Below are 24,070 nucleotides of genomic sequence, written 5' to 3' on the forward strand. Positions count from 1 at the left end.
CAGCCTTTATTTTGAGTGTGTGCTATAAAGATCTGTGCATGCCAAGGTGGTGGAGAAATAGTATTTATATTTTTTTCTGGAAAAATGTGCTAACTGAATGAAGGGAACTTGTTTTTTCCTCTCTATTTTTATCCCGTTTTTAAAAAATGAGGCTGTGCCGAACAAAAGTTCAACGTCTCTTTTATTCACTTTGCACCTTCTTTGATCCCCAGTACAACTTGTTTAAATTCATAATCATGGCATAACTTAGGTTTTATTCTTTGTATACTTATTTGCTGTATATTTTACAAGTCTTCCATTATGTACAGTTTTTTAAGGAAACAAGCTGACAGATAACCTCATCTCGAATGAATTTTGTCATATATGGTGTTTATGGGGATTCTGTTCTCACAGAAGTTCCTTGCCCACATTATTGCCTCCCACCAAAAACCAGTCATCGAATGAACCACAGGAGGAAACTTTGCTTGAGATTCTCAAATGTTATCCCCAAATGGAGTCTGCGGTTCCAATTCAACTGCTACAGAATAGAGCTTGCAGTGTGTCCAAACCCTGCAGATTTCAAGGAACACTGAGCCTTGGAGAGTTTTCAAAAGTCCTCAGCAAATTCATGCTCACTTGGCTCCCCAGCTCACTACCATGCCAGTGGAACCTTGTGGATGTTGTCATCTTTGTGTCTGTGTATCTCAGATAATTAGAAATAAGTATGTTTCAGATGAAGTATAACTTCATATATGTGTCATTAGTATGACATCAGATGAAGTCCTAATTCCTAAGGCCTTCAGATATAGACAAAAATCTCACTGTAGCTCTGTTGAAAATATTTTTCAAGACTTCAGTGTTTGTGAGATGACCTGAATTCCAAAATTGAGGATGATTCTCGTACTGGCAAATCTCACATATTCAGCCTTGTATCCCCCTCTGATAATGTCACAGACACTGATGAAAAGCAGATTCTTTATGAGATGATGAAATTAAAAAAAAAACCAGACTAAAAAACCCCAGCAAATAAAGTCCAGTGTTTCATGTGAGTAGTCAGTCCATGCTCTCAAGATGTCAGCGTAGCTGGCAGAATACACATTATCCCTAGCGAAACATCTGAGCATTTCAGTCACACTGAGGCAGAAGTTTCTGCATCCCAACCACATTTTAGGTTGCTAGAATGCAGCTGTGACAGAGTTTTGTTAGGATATTTAAAGCACAGCGGTGCAGAATATAGAGGAGATGCTGTGCCAAAGAATAGCTTTATCACTTGCAGCAAAATACACCCAGAAGACAATAAAGCAGTGAAACACCATTCTTTTAAAGTAAAACAAACATATATTGTACAGACTCTGTCAATTTATGGAGCTGCTGTGATTGTATTTTAATGTAATCTATTCATTGTAACTGCTATGGGTAAGAAAGTTTCACTAATATGAAAAACAATAATCCTGCTACAACTTGGAGGAAGTACAGAGTAGTCAGAACTCCTAGTGAAATAGGTATGGCAGTGTGGCATCCCTGCCACAAAGGGTAAGGTAAAATCATTTAAAAACATGGTTTCACCACAAGCACAGACAGAGACCAAAGAATTTATGAGTCTTGCATAAAAAGGGATCTTCTAACCTGCATATTTAGCTTTTTCATTTTTACCCATTCCAGTCATCCTTGCTGGCTTGTTCTTGATGCATATAAAAAAGTTTTTATTTTGAATGTAATCTTAATGAAATAATTCACAAAAGGAAAAAAGGTAGCTGTGAATGAGCATGTGATATAATTACATCAGTATGGGAGTTCTTTAGTGGTAATACCCATCCTCAGTAAATATACCTGGAAAAAGGATATTAAAAATTCTTACAACAGAGGTCTAACTGCCTTCAACAAGACGTTTGTTTTCCTCAGGTGATAACATACAAATATATAAAGTATAAAAGAGCCAAAGATGCAGAATGTGTATTGTTAAGTCTTACATTTTTAACCAGAGTGATTACATTGATAGCTTTGCCCAGGTTTAATTTATTCACTCTTTGTTAATGTAAAAAGCAAGACACACAAGTTACATGGAAGCTGAAAGGAGATGCACTGACAAGACAAGAATTACAGAGAGATGCTGAGGATGGGATCCAGTTACCTGTTTATAAGCTTCTAATGCCATCTTAGGCAGTCCAGGGGGCTATCTGGGGATCATCTCTTTGTTGCCAGCTGCCACTCCAGAATGGCACTACTCTTCTCTAAGTCCTATGCTGTATCTGCCAGCTCAGTGTGGCTGTCTCAGATGTCTTGGGGCACTGAAAATAGTAATGGTTGCTTATATTTAAGTAATTAATCCCACCCTGACTGTTTAGGCTCAGCCATACGCACACTCTGTCCAAGCTAACCCCAGAGAAGGCTGCGCTGAGGAGGGAAGGGTGGAGACGCTCGAGGCAGTCCATCTGACCCAGCTCTGGGCCTGCAACAGCACAGCCCACTCAAACTGCTGTATCCTCACACGGCCCCACTGTGTTACAGCAATTCATTGGTTGGGTCTTCTGGGTCTTGGGCAACTCAAGGATCTTGCATGATATTATGTTACATATTGTGGAAAATGCAGGGTTAGGAGAAACAAGAAAATTTCGGCGTCCTCTCTGCATTTTGTCTGTATAATGAGGGAACAGCCCTCAGGTACAGGTAGCTGGGAAGACCAAGAAGGAAACCAATATATATTTGTAGCTAGGAAGTATGTCCCAGTAAAATGAACACTGATCACTAATCAGCTCTCTTTGCTTCTAGACTATGTACTTGGGGTTTTTTAGTTTGGGTGTTGTTTTTTTTAAAATCTCGCTTTCCTTCGTTCTCTTGTAACTATTGACAGAACAGAGCATGATTTCCCTTTTCTACTTTCCTTTCATAGCTATTTCAGATCTTGTCTCTTTGAAAGATGCTGCCCATCAGAGATTGCAATCTGCCTTGTACAGTTCTCAGTTATGTTTAAATCTTCTTTCATCCTTCAAAGGCTGGCTGAAAGAAGTGTCAGGTCATTATTTCAGGCTGTAGCTTAATACTTAGGCTTACCAGTGTATTGTTGCATGATTTCTCTCTTTGGTAAAGACCTTCATTCACTGAAGGTCAAGGTATTAGTGTTATTTTTAAATATATTCCCAGCACCAAAGAGTTAAAAATAGCCCTCTACGAAAATGCACAGTAATTGGTTAAACCTTGCTAGCAATCACATGAAGATGATAACTCCTCCCAGGAAAAGACATAGCCAAAGCAGCTTTGACATGGATTTATACTTAGAAGAGCAGCTGCAGGCCTACTGAGGAGTTCACAATATAGACTGTTGGATTATCAGCAGAAAAAACAGCTTGATGCTGGAAAGGAAGGGACAGGAGACATGAGAAAAAAATTTTCTCATGGTGATCTGCAAGTGAATTCCATGGATTCTCTACTTTGGAACAACCACTATTAGAAAGAAAGCTTAAAAAGATGGATCTGGGAAAGGCAAAGCTGCTGAGAACCGGCCTCAATGCTTTATATCAAGCTATCCACCCTGTGCATGGAATCGCCTGGACAGATGGGAAGCAAGTGATACTGACTACCTTATACTATCAAAACGGAGAGCTGAAGTTTGGAGACTCCAGCATTGTTGGTCAATTTGAACATGTTCATGGGCTTTACTGGGGCCCATGTTGCTCTACAGACACCCCAGCTCTGCTCGCTGTTCAGCACAAAAAGCACGTAAGCATTTGGCAGCTGGTGTACAGCAGTGCAGAGGAGAAAAAGCCCTTGATTTCTCAGACTTGTGAAGTTGGTGAGCCATTTCCACTGCTTTCTCAGGGCTGTGTCTGGCATCCAAAGAAGGAGGTCTTGGCTGTGCTTACAAAACGAGATGCTTCAGTCTTGCATGCTGTCCGTACTGACAATACACGGGTTAAGGCAGAGATCAAAAGCAGCGGACTCATCCACTGTGCTTGCTGGACTAAGGATGGTAATCGTTTAGTAGTTGCTATAGGCAGTGCTCTGCACTCCTACATATGGGATAATGCTCAGAAAACTCTAAATATCTGCTCCTTTTGCCCAGTTTTTGATGTGGGAGGTTATATCTGCGCTATAGAAGCCACACTGGATTTCCAAATTGCTGTAGCTACTGAGCTTCCTTTAGATAATATTTGTGGTTTCAATGCCGGCATTGCATTTGATGTGCCCTCTGGTACAGAAGCTGGTTCTTTAATCTCACACGCTGCTCTGGTGCTTGGTGATGAGGAATACTCCATGGACACACGAAGAAAGTCCATAGATTCGGATAGATCAGGTGTTGATTCACTTGCCTCTTCTTCATCAGGTCCTGTGGATTTAACCCATATCCTTGCAAACCACCGTCAGTCTGATCCCAGTCCTCTCATTACTCTGAAACGCAAAGACTCTGCAGCAGCAAATGGTCAAGATTCTTCTCACTTGATCTTGGTGACTTTTGAGAGGAAGGTAACGACCACCAGAAAAGTCACGATCCCAGGTATTCTGGTTCCTGATATAATGGCTTTTGACCTTAGAGCTCAGATTGTGGCAGTAGCCTCTAATACCTCTAATATTGTTTTGGTGTATTCAGTCACCTCTTCCTGTATGCCTCACATTCAACAAATCCAGCTGGAAAAAAATGAAAGACCAAAGGGCCTATGCTTTTTAACAGATAAGCTCTTATTGATTCTGATTGGCAAGCAGAGGTTCCCTGAGCCTAATCTCATTCCATCTTCAAGTTCAGACAGGTATATAATACGTCTTATGGTTAAAGAATTGATGCTGGAAGAAAACTCTTCAGCATTGCCTGAAACTAAGCAGAATATGTTTTATAATTTTGAATCCTCTATTAATATACCTGGAAAAAGAAAATTCTTTGAGAATCTTGCCACAGAAGACCAACCTCAAAGCAGGGAGTTGTTAATACCAAGAAGAACAGTTATTCAATCTCCGAGTGGCAGGAGAAGACTCATTGAAGAAGTAAAGAGCCCTAGTTATGAGCAGAGCTCTTCATCAAGTGTGAGTGACCTGGATGAAAAAAGGCTCCCAGGTGACTCTTCGGTGGCCTTGGAAACATTGGATGCTGAACCTAAAAATCGCTCAGTGTCTCTTCATGGTTTTGGATCACCTAGCAGGATTTCCAGCAGACCAACATCCCCTAAAGTGCAGTTCAATGTGATCCAAGAAACATCAAATTATCCTAAAAACAACAATTTGCCAAGTGAAAGGGGAATGAGTCACATATCTAGAAATTTAGAGAGACTTTGTGGCAGTTTCAATGAGTTACAGCTGAGTCTTTCTGAAATAACAGACTTTGCTAGGAACGGGAGGAGGATATCTTTAGCCTACCCGTGCTCCCAGGAACCGCCTGTTGTGCATGTCACTTACCAGGTAACATCTTGTCAGCTTAGAAATATTGTGATAGGAACCAAAATTTTAAACAATCTTGTATTTATTTAGCTTCAAATCAAGAGGATGCAGTTTATTCTTATCAACCCATGAGAAATGTAACCTAGATTTGGCATCAAGCTTAATCTAAAATGGAATTATAATTTGTCATTGAAACAGTAACTCAGGACAATATGGGTAGTTTATAGGATGCTTCACATGGGAGATTTGTCTGTTTGTTCTTTGATCATGCACAATTGTCTTGGACAGTGGCTGATTTTGTGTGCATCTGTCAGAGAGAACAGAGCCAGAGCTGTTATTCTACAAAAAGCTTGTATTTTAGTTTAGTTTAGTAAGAGATAAGCTGATGAATATGGGGCTACAGTAGCTCACCAGAAATGTAATAAATTTAAACCTGAGCTCAAATCCAGAGTCTGAAGATACCAGACTCACAGAAAGACTGAAACGAAGTATTGAATCTCAATTTATGGAAAATTTAAATGGACATGACATTAATTTGGCTTATTTCTACTTTGATTTCTCAACACTATTCTCTGCAGAATCGGACATACACAATTTGTAAAACATATGACCACTTAAAATTTTCTGAAGAAAAACCCTCAAACAACAACAAAAAAAATCCATCAATATCTAATTATGATTTCATTAAATAAGTATAAGAATGTCAAACCATTTTCCTATCTACCTTTGTTTTTGGCAAATTTCCTACTGGCTTCAATAAGAATTTCAACTAAGGAATGTAGGTTGGGTAATTATTTCTATCTATTATTCTCAATATTATTCACAGGAATACTAACATTATACTGATCAGATTTTTGAATATGCTGATGGTAGTGATAAAACTGGTTTCCCTTTCAGGATGTAGATGCCAATTATAAATGCATTCTTATCTACTGCAACATAAGCAGCATTATGTCAAAATAATATAGTGCATTGTGATGATGCCGAAGTGTTTATTTCTCAAAAAATTTTACTTCCTTTTATTTTAAAGGAATCCATACAGACATCTAAGTAGCCCTCCTTAAACACACATTAAGGGAATGGTGACTCAATTCAATCATGTTCGTTACTTTTTAGCAATTGTTTACTTGTCATTTAAGCAGATTCTGGTATGTTGGGTTCTCTAGATAAAAGCAAAGCTTTTGATCTGAATTAGTCAGTAATTTAACTTGAACATGTTATACAAATTCTGGTGAAAAAGCAACATGTCTATTTTAAATAATTTAGGATTTTATTGGCCAAGAAGCAAGCCCTTCTGTTCTCCAGTATGTTCAAATTAATTTTGATTTCTTACCATACATCAACTTATTTATTTAGCAAGCAGCCCTATTTCTAGGATTCAATTGGATTAACCTTTCCCAAGAGAAGTTTTATTTGTGACACGAAATATTAATCTAAGATCTGAAGTCACTGTGCACGTTTGCTTGCACAAGAAGTAAGAATTGGTTAACCTGTATTTTTCTTTGTAAACAACAACAACAACAAAATTAAGTGCTTCTAAAATACTGCTAGAAAAACTATGTTTAGAAAGGAAGACTTATTTATCTGAACAGGTTAGTTTCACAGTAAGCCAGCAGCAAGCACTGCTAGCAGCACATTATAATGACTCAGAAAAAGTGCCACTAATGCCTTCCCCCACACACAGCTTTCCTGGGGAAGGCTCAACTAATGCCTTCCATAGTTCAGCCCCTCTACTGAAATCTAACAGGATCACAGCATGATGCCAAAAAAGAATGAAAAATAGACTTGGCAAAAAGGTCTACAGACAGGGAAATATTTGCTTCATAGGCAGCTAATAATTTTCAGAGAAATAGTTGTTTTGATTAGTTTATATTCAGACATCTGAACCTTGTTCCTCCTTCAGGAGCTGTTTAGTGCACTGTGAGCTCAGAGACCAGCTGGGCTGTGGGTTTCAGCCAGACTCTGTGTTCACAGAGCAAAAAGTCAGGAAATAGCTTTATTGCCTTATGATATAAATATCAGCCAGTGGAAAACATTCTCAGCTTTAGGAACACTGCAGTCCAGTCAATAATATGGCCATTATCTTCCAGCTCTTTGTGCCAAGTGTATGTCTTCTTAAGTGTCTGTATAATCCCCAGCACAGCAAAGGCTCAGTCTTGATTGAGAAATATATGGTACTAAAGAATATAATGATCAGAACTGCATAACCCTATTTATGCATTTATAAAATAAAATGAAAATTTAAAATATAATAGGTAAAAATGTAGCAATAATTAATGAGCAATTACGAAAACTGTTGTGCAGAAGCATTACTGACATATTTATATGTATTTCCTGTTCTGCTTAGAAAACTAAAACAAGAAAACAAACATTTATTACTTAATAATTCATAATGCCTGCTCACTTAATAGTCTTCAAAACCTTTGTTTATCCTGTTAGTGCAAGCCTGCCTGTCACTCCTCTGAAGTCACATCTATGCAGTGCTATCAGAATTTGTATTCATTGTAGCCCATAGCCATAGAAGAAAACCACGATCATTCACACTTTGGAAATGTCACTGCACTATCACTTGTGTAATAGCATTCAGCCACCAGAGGTAACTTGATCATTCAACCCTGAAAAGCAAATATTATTGCTCTTTCATCACATACAGGCTTGTGATTCAGGGGAGTGTGGGAGGGCAGACAGACAAATGAAATAAGAAGATATTATTTAAAAAGAAAAAAAAAAAAAAGAGGATCTGTCACAGATTTTTTTCTGTTTCAGTTTGCAAAAAGATACTTTTATCATCCTTTTCCCCCAGAAAGGAAACAGCTGCAGAATATTTAAACTACTCTCATTCAAAAGCTAATTACAGTGGAAATAAAGCCAATCTGGATCTCAAATTAAAGTCATTTAGGCAAACCTCTCCAGGAGGAATAAGATTCATCTTAATCTGAAGAATATCTTTAAACTCCTACATTTTGCTCACAAGCAGTATTATGTCAAAAGTTTATATCAGAGAGAGCATATATTGCATAATTAAACAGGAAATAATATCTTTTCAGTAATTAGTCACAATGATTTTCTTTTCTTAGCACTCACCAATAATTGTATACAAGTCAATTTGTACTTTTATAGTACCTTCATGCAATTTACTATGGGAAACTTTATTGCCAAGGTCAGCTATAAAATAAACAAACTTTTTTTTACACATATCTGGGAGATGAACAGAAAGGATCCAAACATATGGCAGTAAAGTTCTGATAGAAATACATGACGTAAAGAAGGGGAATATAAGGGGGGCACAATAAAATGAGCGAAGACCAGGCTTCAATGATGAGCTGTAATAAGACCATGAACCTTTCTGAAATCCAAAGGGCAATTTTGACTCGGGTTGAGCCACAGAAAGTTAAGTCATGAAAATGATGGAAGAGGAAGCTGATATGACTGCTCCCCGGAGTAAGAAACTAGTCAGCTATCCTGAAATTTAGAAGGAAGAGATTTAGGATGACTGTAAAAGAAAGACCTGCAGTCGTCAAGAGGAAGTGTGATTAATGCATGGATAACATTTTGAGCAAAGGTTGAGGAATTTGTTATGAGCAAATTCTGTCAACAGTGTTCTGAAACTGATCAATAGCAGACAAGCATGCTGTGTAGAGGAGACACAATTCCTTTTGTTAGAGCAGATGATGTGTTTGTTGGGTACGCAGACGCAAAAGGAAAGGAACATGCAATGTCAAAAATGAAGCCAAGTTTTCATACTGCACAAAGAAAGTAACGATCATACATAAAGATCATGGAAGCACAAGCACAAAAGGTATATCTTAGATGACAGTACACCTGAAACAGTAGTTGCAGAACTATTAACAGGGAGCCAAGAGGAGAGAAATCCCAGCATCACGTCACCTGGAATGCTGCTGTGCCCTATAAATGCAAACTGCTCTGGGATTTAAGCACCTCTGAGCACCTCAGATCTCTTCCAGCGTAAACATTTTACAGGCTTATGCTTCTCTGCCAGGTTAATTAAGGTTGCGATTGGAATGTCCCACATAAGGAAAGGAAAGATACAAGTATCTCCACCACAATAAAAACAGAATCTACCAAAAAGCAAGCAGGAATCACAGCAACAGCAGAAATAATGACAGGGAAGGGGAGCAGTGCGAGCTGCCAAACCTAATGAGCACTACCTGTGGCAATGCTGCACAAGGCTCGATGAGACACAGTACTCTGAATGTAAATCGTAATTCTCCTTCCTCTTCAATGCTCTCTTCCTTAGCTGTTTAAGTATCTTTTCATTGTCTTCTGGCACAGAACCCCCACATCTAGCTAATTTACTAGATTTTTCTCATCTTACACAATGAATATGGGAGGCAAGGTAAAAGCAGGCTGACTAATGGGTACTAAGGTATCAAACTTGAAATCACCAGAGGAGGACAACACAGAGAGTTGAAATCAACAACACAGAGAGTTGAAATCAAGGGTTTAAAAGAATGAAAGCAGAATCCTACGCAACTACAGCACTATTCACTGTACAATACATGTACTAACCTGATACCTTTCCCTTAGAAAAGACCAGATTATTAACACAAAGGAGATGAAGAATATTTAAAATACCTGTAATTCAGTACAGTACTTGAAATCAAGCCACTGGGGAAATAATTTGTTCAACAGCAGAGAATAGGGATTAATAGAAGAAAAATAAGATGATTAAGGAATTAGCTGCAAGGGAGATAGTAATAGTTATAATAATACAGAAGAAAATGGAAAAAAATTACTAGTGGATTTTCTCATGATGGATTTTCAGGCTCATCTAAAAGTTTCATTAATGATCTGCTGAGTTATGCTTATAAAATCTGCATATGACATAAAGTCAGTAACATTTTCAGTAAAGGATCAGGATTTCACACCTGTAAATCGATTACTATTATTTAACATCTAGAATTTAAAAAAAAAATAGGATTGAAATGAACTAAATGAACTAATATAAAGTGCATAGTAATATATTTCAGGATTAACAGAGGAAATTTCTGCTTTAAACTGGATATTCATGAGCTGGAAACAACCAAGGATGAGAAAAGCTTGTACATGTTAAGTGACTACAAGATGACTGTGAATCCAAACTACAATATTGTTATGAAAAGAGCAAAGGCAGTGTGTGGGCACATTAGTGAGGCACATCCTTCAGCACGTAATGCAGTACTGGGCACACAGCTGTCAGGTCTCATCTGAAAAACATTTTACATTCCTAGACATCCATGGGCAAGAAAGACACAATCAGACTTCAACTGATCGCTAACCCAGTGTCAGTAAAACAATTCTGATTGGTAGCACATTCTCATTTACTTCACTTTTTCATCAGTTGTTGAATTGAAGTTCCTTCAGATGACCTCAGCATGCAGGCGAGCGTAGGCAGTGCATTAGGAAATACAAGACGAATGAAGAAAAGGTCAAGAGACAGAACCAGCTGCAGCAGACTGCTCAGTGGGGTTAAAAAAGGGAGAGAAGGCATGCTCATTTATTGTGCAGACATACGGTGTGTAACATCTCATCCAGGAATCCTTTTTGCCTTAGTAAATTATTTTCTTCTCGTACATATTTGCAATCCAAAATGTGGGTTTTGAAAGACAGTTTGGCACTGCTGCAATGGGCTGGCTGCTGCCCAGAACACCCTTTATAGGCTATAAAATCTGACCGGGGCAGGCTGACACGGGTAAAGGAAAACAATTATTGAGTTGACCGTTCCTTTTTGTTGGATTTTTGTTGAAGGAGAGTTGGACTTGACAAACTGCAGGAAGTTGGCTAAAGAAACTTAATCTGAAAAAATTTGTTTCTTCCGTGATTAACATGTTCTTAGCCTACCAATAAACTTTGATCTAGGATAAAGCAACTAACACATGGGATTTTAATCCAGAAATTTCAAATTCTCTAACTCCTACTAGAGATAAATAACAACATAGCAAAAACAGATGTGGATTTTGGGAAGAGGTGGATTAAATCTAGATTTGGCTAGAAAAATTGACTTTCGGTTAAGGCATGAAAGTGGGAAGTACTAAGGCAAGCTTTTAATTGTACCTCTAACTCTGTCACAAATTACTTCCATGACCTTGAGTAAATCTCTTAAGCTCCCTGTGTAATGGCATGATCATCTATAAAAAGGGGATACTAAGAGTTACCTGCCTCACAAGAAGGTACAGGCTTAAATCAGTTAATCTGTGATATGACATGTGTGAACACATTCCTCAAAGAGAAGGCACATTATCACCACTTAAACTAAACATTAAACAAAAAGGCTAAATAATTAGAAGATTATAACAAAGTAAGATTCTTAACCTGAGAAAATTTGTAAAAAGTCAAAAATAAATGTATAAGATGATAAAATTTATCATTATAAACAGAAGTATATTACAAAGACAAAGAAAATAGTTCATATGAACACTCACAAGTGATGCAACCAAGACTTGATCTTTCAGGTTTGTACTTGAAAAACTGTTTAGGATAAAAAATAGGTGTCGTGCAGTTTTGTGTATACAAAAATGTCTTCTATTTCCAGTGGCTGTTCCAGTAACAATGTGCAAGGCTAAGTAGGAAACAAACTAGAACAAATTCATCCTGAGTATACATTTCCATTCAACTGATTTCAAGTCAAGAGAAACAGAGCTGGATTATTTTCTGATAATTCCTGAGTTGGAGCATATCTACATGAAAAAATGGACCACTTGGACCAAGGCAGTGAGCCTGTCTCATTTACAGTCCATTTTTTTCTATAATTCATTAATTGAAGTTCCAGTTTGAATAAACTCTGCTATTTTAAACTGAACTCAGGAAAATTAAATAGTTGTTAGATGTGCTAGTCCACAATCTGCAGCAATGACAAAACTTTGCACAAATACCTGCACAGGCAGAGCATCTTTGCAATGCCTATGCAAAGCACATGCTCACTGCCAAACATTCAGCCCATGGAGTTTCAGGTGTGTTTAGGTTCAACAGAATTTAGTACTACATAATTTGGAAATACCTAAAACTTACAAAGAAGTTCTCTTATATGGTTACAGCTGTAAAAAAAGTTGCTATAGGTTTATGACAAAGAAAATAAAAGTTCCTTGATGCATTCCTTAGGTATATCCTTTATTAATTATGCAGCAACAAATTTCTGCTTGTTTTGAATGTGGAAAAAGATAAGAAGACCTTAGAAAGTTGGAAAGTTCACGTTTTTAATGGAAAGGTTTTTTTATGTTTCTTACATAAAAAATCAATCATAATAAATAAATAAATAGCAATCAGCCATAGACTATCTGCATGAGCAATTTATACCAGAGTGGGGAAAAAGACGTTTGCAACAGACAGATATTCTGATTTACAGAATCCAATGTGGTTGCATGACAGCACAAATACTGTGTACAGAAAAGTGAAAGGGATTTATTTAGAAAGGCTGTTACACAGCAAAGAAGCACATGTTCACTGAGAGAGCAACTGTCAAAAGACAGCATAATTAGAAATGAAGACAAGCATTACAAGAGACATTTATTTAGTCAAAGGTTAGATTACTGTGCACACAAATAGAAGATGCAGTTGTGAATTCATTCAACTGTAAGTTTTACATTAGCAAGAAAGATTCAAGTGTATGAAGTAGACACAGGGTAGGACTAGAAGAGGAGCTGGGATAGATGAGATCCTTTCAACCCATTCTAAAATATTACTTTGGATCCATTTTGAATGTGCAAAACACAAGGGTCTAGGAAATTGGATAAATAGACTGTTTATTCACATAACAAATTTGTAAAAACGGGGAGTATTGCAAACATAAAGATGCCAAAGAAAAAGAAACAAAGCAAAACATAACACATGGAACTACACAGGGAGAAGGCATGGAAAGAACAAAATGAAATTCACAGGACAAAGTATAGCAATATTATTTAGAAGAAGATGTCTAATTCACATCTATTTCATAATGACATTGAGTCATTGGAAAGTTTTTAATGTTAAAAGGACTTTCAAATGATAGCAGACAGGAAAATGTAAATTCACATATATATCCACTTCATGACGATAGCAGCTCAACTATTTTGTATCCATGCACCTTGTAGTAACCAGAATGATGAAACACAAAGATGTTGATTCTCAGGGCCACCTAAATTTCATGAAGCACAAACAAGCCACCTTTATATTCAAGTGTGTTCTTTCAGTGAATATCAGAGTAAATTCCAGGGTTGTAAATCCATACATTCCCTCTCTCTCAAAGCAAGTCACAGGATTTCCAAGCTACCTTGCTGTGACAGCTTTTCAGAGAGACTGTTGCTATGTCCAGTCTCTCTGCAATACTTCCTGTGCCAAAATAACCCTGAGGTTATTTTACCAGGGTGGAATAGCTGCCCAGTGGCTCTCAAACCCACCCACACATACTGCTGAAACTGAGCAGTGTACTCATTTACTCTGGCAGCATCTGGAACAACGTTATTCCAGGTATTGCCTTCCACTTAACTGGCTTCAGGCAGGGAGGCCCAACAGATGCACAGATGCACACCCCAGGGCAGTTCGTATACAGGGCTGAGGCAGCTTTGAGCTGCAGAAACTCACAAAGCAAAAACCAAAGAGGCATTTTCATCCTCCTCACATGAAACTGTGAGATTGTGCTTAGAATGGCCCTGCATGATGATGTCATCTATAAACTGTAGGAAAGACAGACAAAGAAAAGGCAAAATAACTAAAGAACTTAAAGGAATAAGAGCAGAGGAATGGTTATAATAACTCAGGCTCAATGTCTAAGCCATAAACAAGATCTTTTCTTTTATATACATGCATATGAAGAAAAGCTTTCCGAATGGATCAGTTACTGAAGAAACGAAAGATGTTCTCCTCTGTGATGGCAAGATCCATTTGAGTTTAGTCCAGCAGCTGTTTGATCTGCCTGTTATTGAAATGAAACATGGTATGTTCTTTTTATTTCTGCTATCTGGTTTCACCTGAGATTTTTAGCATAAAAGAGACATTTGTGGTAGAATAATTACCCCAGACTTCAGTAAAGTGAGCTAACTAACGTTTTTTGGCAAGTGTGTGTTTTCCCTTGTCTGAAATACAGCAGAGTCTCTTGAAATCATTTAAATGCTAAGTAACTACCTGCAGAACTACCTATTAGCAGAGTAGTATGTTAGGTGCCTCTGCAAAGGAAGGCTGAGAAAATAATCAGTACATTGTGTTGCCTGGAAGTAGAATGGCTTCTTTGAGACCTTTCGGCATTTTGCTTCCCCCATCCTTACAGGAATGTCTCAGACCTGGCAATGGAGTGTAGGCTGGAGAAAAATTCACTCTTAGAATATGATATGTATTTATGTATCAAGTAGCATTTGGGATTATTTTAATGTAAGATTAAAAATGAAACTCAATGTTCTTATTTGCCAGTCTTGCATTTTTACCAGTCGCCACTGAGCAACTCGTAAGGACAGAAGCCACAAGGGGAACCCTGGCCCCAGACTGGTCTCTGAATTGCCTTGTCCCTGCTTGTTCTGTGTGAGACCTTGTCAGCAACACTGCCATTTTTTAGCCACTTCTTTATAATGCTTCTGGTGGCTTTTCACAGTCTACTATGATCCTCTTTCTGAGGCTGTTGCAGAAGACAAGGATATGCAGGTTCCATATTTTTGTCAGGAATCTTCCTTGACTGTGCAGTGCAGTGGAAGCATATATCCACTCCACCTGCTGTTGAGGCCTGAGCTATTTCCCAGCAGGCTTCTGCAGCAACATGATGCAGCGCTGCAGGGCAAGGAGGAGACCATTTTTGGCCTGTATTTCCAGCTCTTGATTTTGGAAAGAAATTCCCATAATAAACAAGGGGACTCAGAAAACCTATATTCAGCTCTATAGAATAGTTGAATATTTAATTAGCAAAACACCTCTCCTCAGTTTCATGTATTAGACTTCAGAGATATCAAAAAGATAATGTCTCACAATCATCCTAATGCATCCCTCTTTCTGCTCCGATTTTCTGATATTGAGCCTGTTTGCTTACAGCAAAAAGAAAAACTGAAACAAGAATCTTTCTAAAACTCACTAAAATTCTGCAAAATTATAAGGTTTGGAGCAGAAGTAGTTGTGTAGCTGTTTATGCAGTTCTGGCTGGTACTTGCTTATATTCCTAAAAGTTTCTTTTGACACAAGACATAAATATTAAATGCGAAGTTTAAAAATATCACTCCCATCATTTAATACTATATAATTAAATGGGATGTAATGAAGAGCATGCTTGTATTATAATAACAGCCTGGCTTTTTTTACTGTGAGTAAACACTTAAGCATTAATAGATTGGAGGGAAAAGCTTCATGACTGTAAGCTAAATTCATGCCCACAGCAATGCTGTTAAGATCATCAGAGTTAAAAGAGCAATGAGCTCGGCCTCATTGTTTGCACTTTAAGCCCAGGACTGTAATACCATTACCTGAGCTAAATATAGTCTGTTGTGTAGTGCCATGGTAGCAGCACACAGGAGTCTCTCTTTTTGGCACATCATCATCATAATAATTGTTCACAGTAAAAGGGCACTATACTCTGCACAAATCTTTTCCATTGAAATGTTCCATGGGATATGCTTGAAAGCAAGTGGTACCAATGACACTGAGAATTTCCAGCATTTCCATGGATGAAAATAGGAAGTCCCAAGAGTCTGACACAAGAGTATGCTTCATCAATTTGACAATTGTATGTAATATCCATTTGGACAGTAGAACTTCCACTTTCAGGCCCACTGCTCATAGAATCTGAAGTCTGTCCAGATTTAGAAAGAAAGTATTAAGAGCAGAAGATAAAAGATTCATGGTTTGGAAAGACAATCTTCTTATGATGTAACATGGTGACATGACAACATACAACCAGCCTGGAAAAGTGGTTTTGAAGTAGTTTAAGAAGAGGATATTTATCTTGCCCAGGAGCATGCTTTGTTATGACTGAAAAAAATTAAGGATGGTTCATTTGGATTTTCTACAGTTTCTTTTTTTCACATTCCGTTTAAGAAACAGTTTTATATCCCAAAATTTAAAATCTCAACACAGAACCTACCAGGGTTTTCTTTCCCTCATATCCCAGCTAATGCCCCTGATCAATAATGGCAGGATCTAAGGACATGTTCTAAGGAAAGTGTGTCGTACAAGGGCTCCCAGAATGCTTTTTAGTTGCCACAGATTTTTTTTTTCCATAACATGTCAAACTGAAAAACAAAAGACAAATAGAGAATTCACTCTTTTCTATAAGAACTGCAATATCCAGCCAAAAAGAAAGCCAGATGAATCACAAAAAAAAAAAAAAAAAAAAGGCTTCATTTTAAAGCCAATTTGCTAAGAAAAGTAAAAAACAAAGTGGGGGGAGTTTTCTTTTCAACTTCTATGCAATACAGAAAGAGAACATAAAAGGTTTTGATGTATTTTAGTTTTTAAATCTTGTCTCTTTTTTTTTTTTTTCAGAAAAAAAGAAGGATTAAAAATGTCATCCATATTATGTTCATTCTCTTTATGAGAAGATTCAATAAATAATTAAAAGACAGGAAATTTTACCATAGCAGCTTTTGTAAATAATCTTTTGTAAATCATCTTCAAGGTCTATTTGCTTCTATTTTCTACATGAATTTGAAAATATACCAAACGGTTTGACAGTAAAGGAGATGGAGACCCCTACTCCCTTCTAGAACAAGTACGGCACAATCACTTTTGTTGCCAACATTTCCAGTTTTTATAATCTCTTCATCATTTGGGTAGAGCAGATGAGTGAAAAGGCTGAACAGAATTAGATGCCACTAGAACAAAAGTCAGCAGGGAATGGCTGGCTGAGTTTTCAGAAGATGAAGATACTTGCATTTCATTAGAATTAGAAAAGATGCACCTTGTGTTTGAACTTAATTTAAATAATAGACAAAATGCCTCAAACCTTGCAAGACCTTTCATTTAGCCCCTCACTGCATTTGCACAAAGGTGTGTTGAGCACGGATTGTCAGACCTTAATGTCATTAGTGTAATAAGGGTTTAGTGCACAAAAAGAACCCGTGCTCTGCCTGCTTGCTGACTTTTAAAAATGTGCTTCTACATTTACGTAACCAGAGCAGTGCACTCATTTTCTTTTTCTTGCTTAATTTTTGTAGGCTCTTCTTGGATTGTGCTCACTGCAGACAAGGATGGCTTTGTGCCATTAATATTCAAAGCCACACAAGAGATAATCATAAGGGATGGAACTGACAGTTCAGAAGTCTGTGGAGGTCACTCCTACAAAAAAAGCATCCCAATGCGACCACCAAGCAGAGTGACATAATTTCTGAACAAAGAACCCCAATGACCTTCTTTTCTCCTACGATACAGAGACATTCTGTGGTCTCAGACACTGAGAGAGTAGAAAACTCTCTTCACTACTTTCTGTGTGTTGTAACTGTAAAATCTGTGGCATGGTTACACTATAGCTACATCCTCAGGTTGGCTGGACCCTCACCATTTCTTCTGAAGGACTGGACCTACAGTGAAGTTGACCACAGCTGCTGTTATTAATGGCTGTCCTGGGCTGGAGCAGAGAGACTATTGTCTACTTTGATTGAGGTCACGATGTTCTTGGAGGAACACTATTACGCTAAAAATCATGCAGTAATAACAAATCTAGCTGGTGCAGGTGTACAGTCAACATAAAACCTAAAGAAAATACAACTAAAGAGCCTTTATATTCATTAAGGAAAACCAGGATAGGGAAGGGGGGGGAAAAAAAAAAAAAAGAAAATTGCTTCAAGCTCTTTTCTGTTCCAGCTGGATCCCATGGAAACCTGCAACATTTTCAGAAATGCTTAATTTTTATATGGAAATGTTCAATTACTAAAAAGGCTGCATCACTGTCTCCTGTAGTGTCTTACACAGCATGTAGATTTATACATGCACACAGAAGAGAAAGAAAAAATCTTGCAAGATAAATTAAGGATCAAAGAAGTTGAATGTAAATTTCATTTGGCTAAAGGCAGGTGGCTACAGTGAACCTTTCATCTACGCTCCTGTATGATCAGTAGAAAACAGAAAAGCACTTCTACAGCAGATTACTCATGCCCTAACAGAGATTTCTAAAAACTGATCATGGTGAACTATTCCTATTAAATAAGTAAATAAGTGCCTGTTCCTTTCCACTGACTGCAAACACAAGCAGGGGGACTGGTTTGAACCCAAACATTTACATTTAGCCAGGTGAACCTCACCCTCAGAGACAAGAGGCAATACAGATACAGGTGAGAGTCAGGCAGGCAGATCCATGGAAACTAAATTGTTGTGATTATGGTGAGAGAAATAGGCATAAGGGAAGAACTGAATGAACTTCCTAACTTTTCCTCATTGAAATGCAAAGGATAAAGTATAGCGTGCAGCCATGTGTGCAAGGGCATTTTGTACTGCCTGAACCGTGGAAAGGCATTCCTGCTTCACCCTGTACAGCCAGGGAAACAGAAAAAGAAGGACACTTAAGTTACTGTTAGGAGTTATTTTTCATACTGTGCATTTTGGGTCTTGTTAATACTCCTGGGGAGTCTTTTTTCCCTTCCTGGGAACCATGGCAAGCCCGTTCATAGGGCACAGATACTGAAATCCAGTTACAATACTTCACCCCAAATGAAGGCGGGATTGAGACGGTAGATCTACACTCTGAAGGACTTTAATGGATTTGGAGGTTTGGCATTAGTATCATTCCAGTGATGCAGCCAAGAATCTCTTAAGTTTCAAATCTTGAAATAAGTAAACAGTTTAATTTCATTGAATTAATTGTCTTCTTCATGCAAGTATCCTCCCAGGGACAAAGGAATCATCATTCTAAATCACCTACAACCACAGGCATGCAATACAGTGGTGTATATTTGTACTACCTTGTTTGCAAAGTTCTCTTTAAGTAGCCTCAAGAAGCATTCCTGATTGTAAAAAACATCCCCAAACAACAAATAAATATGACTTTCTAAGTATTAAAGACATCAGTTACTTTATAGTTACCGGGTTAATTGGATTTCCTGCTTCTTTGCATTAGAATTGTGTTCAAATGGGTATTTTTATTACTACTGCTTTAAAAATTTGGTTTAAGTCATGCTTTCCTTCACTGAAATCAGCACAAATCACTGAAATCAAATAAGTAACACAGAGGTTCACAGACATAGCATGGTGAGGGAAGACATGATCAGATTTCTAAACAATGTAGCACATTTCGAAGGCGCAGATGTTTCTAATCCTGCAAATACCCTTGAATAACATCCTTGTGTCTCACAAGTCTTGGGTATTTACAATGATTATGTTATGGCCAAGCAAAATAAAACTTAATTATAACTAACTAGGATGATGGGAGGATGTATTTTAGAGGACTACTTAGGCTCAAATAAAGTAAAAATGACAATGAAATTTTTCTCACAAATGTTATCTTCTATGGGTGATATTCCCATATTTTGGTCCACTTGAATTGAAGTTAATGAAACACACAAAATGTTACAGGGGAACTCTGAGAAGGTGAAAATCTGAACTAGCAGAGATCAGCAAGTATCCAGGCATTAAAGATGCCTCAAAAGTTATAACTAGACATTTCTTAGTCATTCTGTCACATTACCATTTTAGTTTTTCATGCATTACTCTAAAACACTCTGAGTGTTGAGGAGATCAGGAATGAAAGGAGATTCTTTGAACAGCTATCAAAGTTTGGTTTGGTTCTGCTTGGTGGAGCCAAAAAAGGACAAATAAACTTTCAGATGATGAAACAATTAGTTTCAGGGAATAACTGGCTGTAAAATTAAAAGCCTTAGTTCAGTGACGCTTAACGAATTTCTGTGTTTGCTGTATTTTGGTGACATTGCTTTCTCTGCTGTATGATTCAAAGATTAAGTAGGAGCCAATCTGCCTGAAGGTGCCATCATCACACAGCACAAATAGTCTGGTAACAAACAAGGACTCCAGTTTATCCTGTCAGACACTTAAATTTTTTTAGGAAGGCTTAGGAAAAAATACTATACATCAATTAAAAATGCATAATGTTAAAGAATAGAACTGCTTCTACATTTATGAATATGTTGTTATGCACATATGCTTGAAAACAAGTGTATAAATCATATAGCTATACTCTAAAATGGACAACAATTGAAAAAAGAAGTATTGTTTTCAGGTAATGATTTAGGAGAACAGTGCAGTGCAGAGCTATCTTATCTAGTGTCTATCACAGGGCTGTAAAGTTAAAATTCAAAGCAATAAAAGCACTGGAAGAAGTGCTGAAGAGATTTATGCAAAGCAGAGGATAAATTTTCAGCTTCGGTTTGGATGGAGAACAGATGGAGAATCAGTGAAGGAGAGAGATAAAAGACGACTGTTCTATTAAGCACAAGCTGTACGGAAGATTTTTGCAAAAACAGTGATAAAAGCATGTGGAGAGAGAAAAAGAGTTTGTACTAAACAAGTTTAGCAGAGAGGAGGCTGTGAAAAGGAGAAAGCATAGACTGAGAAGTATTTACCATCCTCCACAAATGCTATTTTATAGGGCTGAAATTGATCAGTTTAGGAAAGGGGAGTTACTCAGATCGTCTAAATGTCATGAAGCACCAATCCCCTTTTTAGCTGCTTCTTTCACCAGCAGAAAGGACAGTCACCAGGGAGGACAGTCACCAGAAGGGACAGTGTCCTCTGGAAAGAATAAAGAGACTACTGGTGCAAAGCTCGTGTCCAGAGTCACCCAGCAGGGAAGTCTGTATTCTGTAATTAAACCAGAGGAAAACTAGGAAGACTAGGAGCTTAAATTAGAAGTGGAAGCAGAATGACCACAGTCAGTATGCCACACCAGTGGCACTCAGAAGTCTAAATGGGGTACCAGCTCCTCCAAAACATTTCCCTCGTGGGGAATAAACAATATAACACGAAGTCTAAATTTCCATTTTAATTACTTGGCATCTTTATCCAGCACATTTATACACGTCCCAGTGTATTTTTAGGAGTTGCTATAGCTTTACTTAAAAGTACAATCTGCTTCAAAGTGAAGTTAAAACTTACCTTACACTTTCCATAAGTTACCTGCTAAGCATGCAGCAGTCTACTTTCTTTTCATGTTTTTCTTTTTTTGTATTGGCCCACTTCTTGAGAAAATGCTAACAACAGAAGTTCTGTATTCCACATAGGCTTTTTCTTTTTTGATTTTGAAAACAGTTTCATGAGAACAATAATAAAACAATATACAAATGAAATCCAGCAAAATCAAAGTAATCTGAAATTCTGCTGGCCAATTTATGATGCTGACTTTGCACAATGAAATATTATTTCACTACTCTTTATAATAGCTAAAAAGTGAGAGATCACAGCAGGAAGTGTATAAAGTAGGCCCTGCATTACCCTCAACTAGTTCTTCCATTTTTCCCTCTATTACTCTAGAACAGTATTTTCTATACTCATGTGAATTTCTTTAATATCTTTTCAATCACTGAAATAGCATCAACAGTATCAAGCCTAACTTCCTTTCCCCTGATTCCCATTTTCTTCTGTGTTTTCTCAGCTTGGACAATGAACTTAATTTTAGCTATTTTTATTTTCAGGTTTTCCTGCCTCAACAGAAAACCACAAGCATTGGACCATTTTCCCACCCAAAATGTAGCTGCAAAGTCCATCTCTCTAACCCAAAACAGTGCCAATTATTCTGAAGTAACTCCTGTCAGAAGTTTATTGAACTTGTTCTTAAAAAACCCAGTATACAGTACCTGGTTGCACTAATCCATCCTTTAGAGCTGAACTCACCTGACCTGACATTTAAGCATGTGAAGTTAGGCAAGGTAAATCCCAGGAGTTATGAAATTTCACACATGCAAGTAGTATTTTATTTTCCATTGTCACATGCAACTGAAATTAATTTATGTATTAGTGGTTTATATGTTAATAGTAATTTTATATGTTTATGTCTATATATCTTAATTAGTCAATGTTATGGCTTCATTTTTTCAACAGACTGACACAATTTCACAATCTTGATGTTAAATACACACTCACTTTGCTGAGGTTCAGTAGTTCTTGCTAGTGCTATTATCTAATGGACAAGGAGTGAGCTGCCATTACCCCCATCTAATGACATTGGGGTAGATCTCATTCGAGTCTCCAAAACAGCAAGGATCCATCCCTCTTGTGCAGTATCCATGGCATCTTACCAGCCAAGGCAGTGCACAGCCAGGAGAGCATCCAAACACCACAGGGTGACACTACAGACAAAACCAAACCAAAACTCCAGGCAAATGCAAACTTTAGTTTACTTCAGAGGCAACAGTCACTTCCTTCCAATCAAACATACTTAAAAATTTTAAAAATATAAAAAAGGCGGTATAGAAAGACACAGTTCTCAAACATTATTTTTAAAAAATAGTACAAAATTCACAATAATGTACTAATTTCAGCAGTCAAACAATAAACTTTTGCTGTGTAAGAAAAGCTCTAATGTCCTTATGGAAATTTAGCAGGAGGTGAAGTTTTCCAAAACAATACTGGTGACAGGACTCCTCATTTTCCATCGGACCCCTCTTCATTCATCCTGCAGTCACTGGATGGAAATACATGGACCCAAATATTTATAGGGCTAAAGATACCTACCAAAACACTTAAAGTGGATCAGTTTCTCAATCCAACCCACAGCTCAGCTGCACAGTTGTGCCAGCATAGAAGGCACACCAACAAATGCTAACATGGCCCATTTCTATTGTAGCTCATTCCTTTTATCTGGCAGTGAATTCTGTGTTTCTCTAAATATCAATAAATTTCTTTTTAAGTGTAACACTTAAGAGCATTTTCAATATTGGTCATTGCATTTGTTACATGTTTCCTACCTTAGACAGCATAATTAATTTGTATGATGCTAATTGCTTCCCTTGTTATCTTTCCCTCAGAAACTTCACCTAAGTCAAATGAAGAAAGAATATTGGCTCTACTGCAAATTACTGACAGTTTCCCTTGAACTTCAAACAAGTCACAATTTCATTCAGTTTGTAAATATTCTTATGCTCATGTAACTCGTACACAGCTGTCATCTATATTTCCATGTCTACCTTTCGTCATTAACATTTTATTTAGATATCAATGATATTGTTATAAGCACAAAATTTAGCTACACTGATCTTCATTGATACACTGTTATCTCAAAACACTTGTACCTGTTAATAGCACAAAAGAAAACTGCATGACAACAGTGTGCCAGAAATGCAGGATTAACCTAAGCAGCAGCAAAGATCAAAGAAGTACTTTTGCAGATTAGTTACATAAAAGGAAAATAGAAAATGTGTCAGTAGGAGACAGAAGTATCTAGGACTGAATTGTTTATAGGTACAGGAAAGGGTTCTCACAGCAAGAAGAAGGGGAAAATTTGTGTATATATGTGGCACAAGGAAAAGGAAATCCAGATGCCTACAGGAAAGATTAAGATTTGAACAATCTCTTTCACAAGATATTGTTAAATATCTTTAATTATGTGATTTGTGTATCAGCTTGGTTCTGCATTAACCACGGTTACAAGGATGTGTAATTTAAAAGAAGATATTATTTGCTCTGAAGATGTATGCTTGGAAATGTCCTTGCAAAGATTATTCCAAAGGAACACTGTCATATCAAAAATCCTTATTTACAACATGGCTGGTTTACACAAATCAATTTTAAAATGGAAAGACTATTAAGAAGCTATCTTATTTTCAATATACATTATGCTATTCTGGTTTTGCATGTTATTTATGGTATACAACAAACTCAGAAGTCAGGAGACTGACTT

The 24,070-nt window shown here is 37.4% G+C and overlaps 1 protein-coding gene across 1 annotated transcript; it reads left to right on the plus strand.

The window, feature by feature from the left end:
- Nucleotides 1-3,234: 3,234 nt before the first annotated feature.
- LOC125323791 (WD repeat and coiled coil containing) lies at nucleotides 3,235-19,277 on the plus strand. Its single transcript, XM_048299061.1, has 3 exons — nucleotides 3,235-5,364; nucleotides 14,131-14,251; nucleotides 17,445-19,277. Exons 1-3 carry the CDS (start codon nucleotides 3,445-3,447, stop codon nucleotides 17,609-17,611), a joined length of 2,208 nt encoding a protein of 735 aa, XP_048155018.1. The 5' UTR covers nucleotides 3,235-3,444; the 3' UTR covers nucleotides 17,612-19,277.
- Nucleotides 19,278-24,070: the final 4,793 nt, after the last annotated feature.

The sequence above is a fragment of the Corvus hawaiiensis genome, chromosome 3, assembly GCF_020740725.1.
Source record: "Corvus hawaiiensis isolate bCorHaw1 chromosome 3, bCorHaw1.pri.cur, whole genome shotgun sequence".
Classification (NCBI taxonomy): Eukaryota; Metazoa; Chordata; class Aves; order Passeriformes; family Corvidae; genus Corvus; species Corvus hawaiiensis.

Bases quoted from the DNA above. Each gene is read 5' to 3' on its own strand.
- LOC125323791 (XM_048299061.1), top strand. From the start codon at position 3,445: ATGGATCTGGGAAAGGCAAAGCTGCTGAGAACCGGCCTCAATGCTTTA. The intron at 5,365-14,130 runs GTAACATCTTGT...ATGCATATGAAG, and splicing joins TTGTGCATGTCACTTACCAG to AAAAGCTTTCCGAATGGATC. The intron at 14,252-17,444 runs GTATGTTCTTTT...TAATTTTTGTAG, and splicing joins TGTTATTGAAATGAAACATG to GCTCTTCTTGGATTGTGCTC.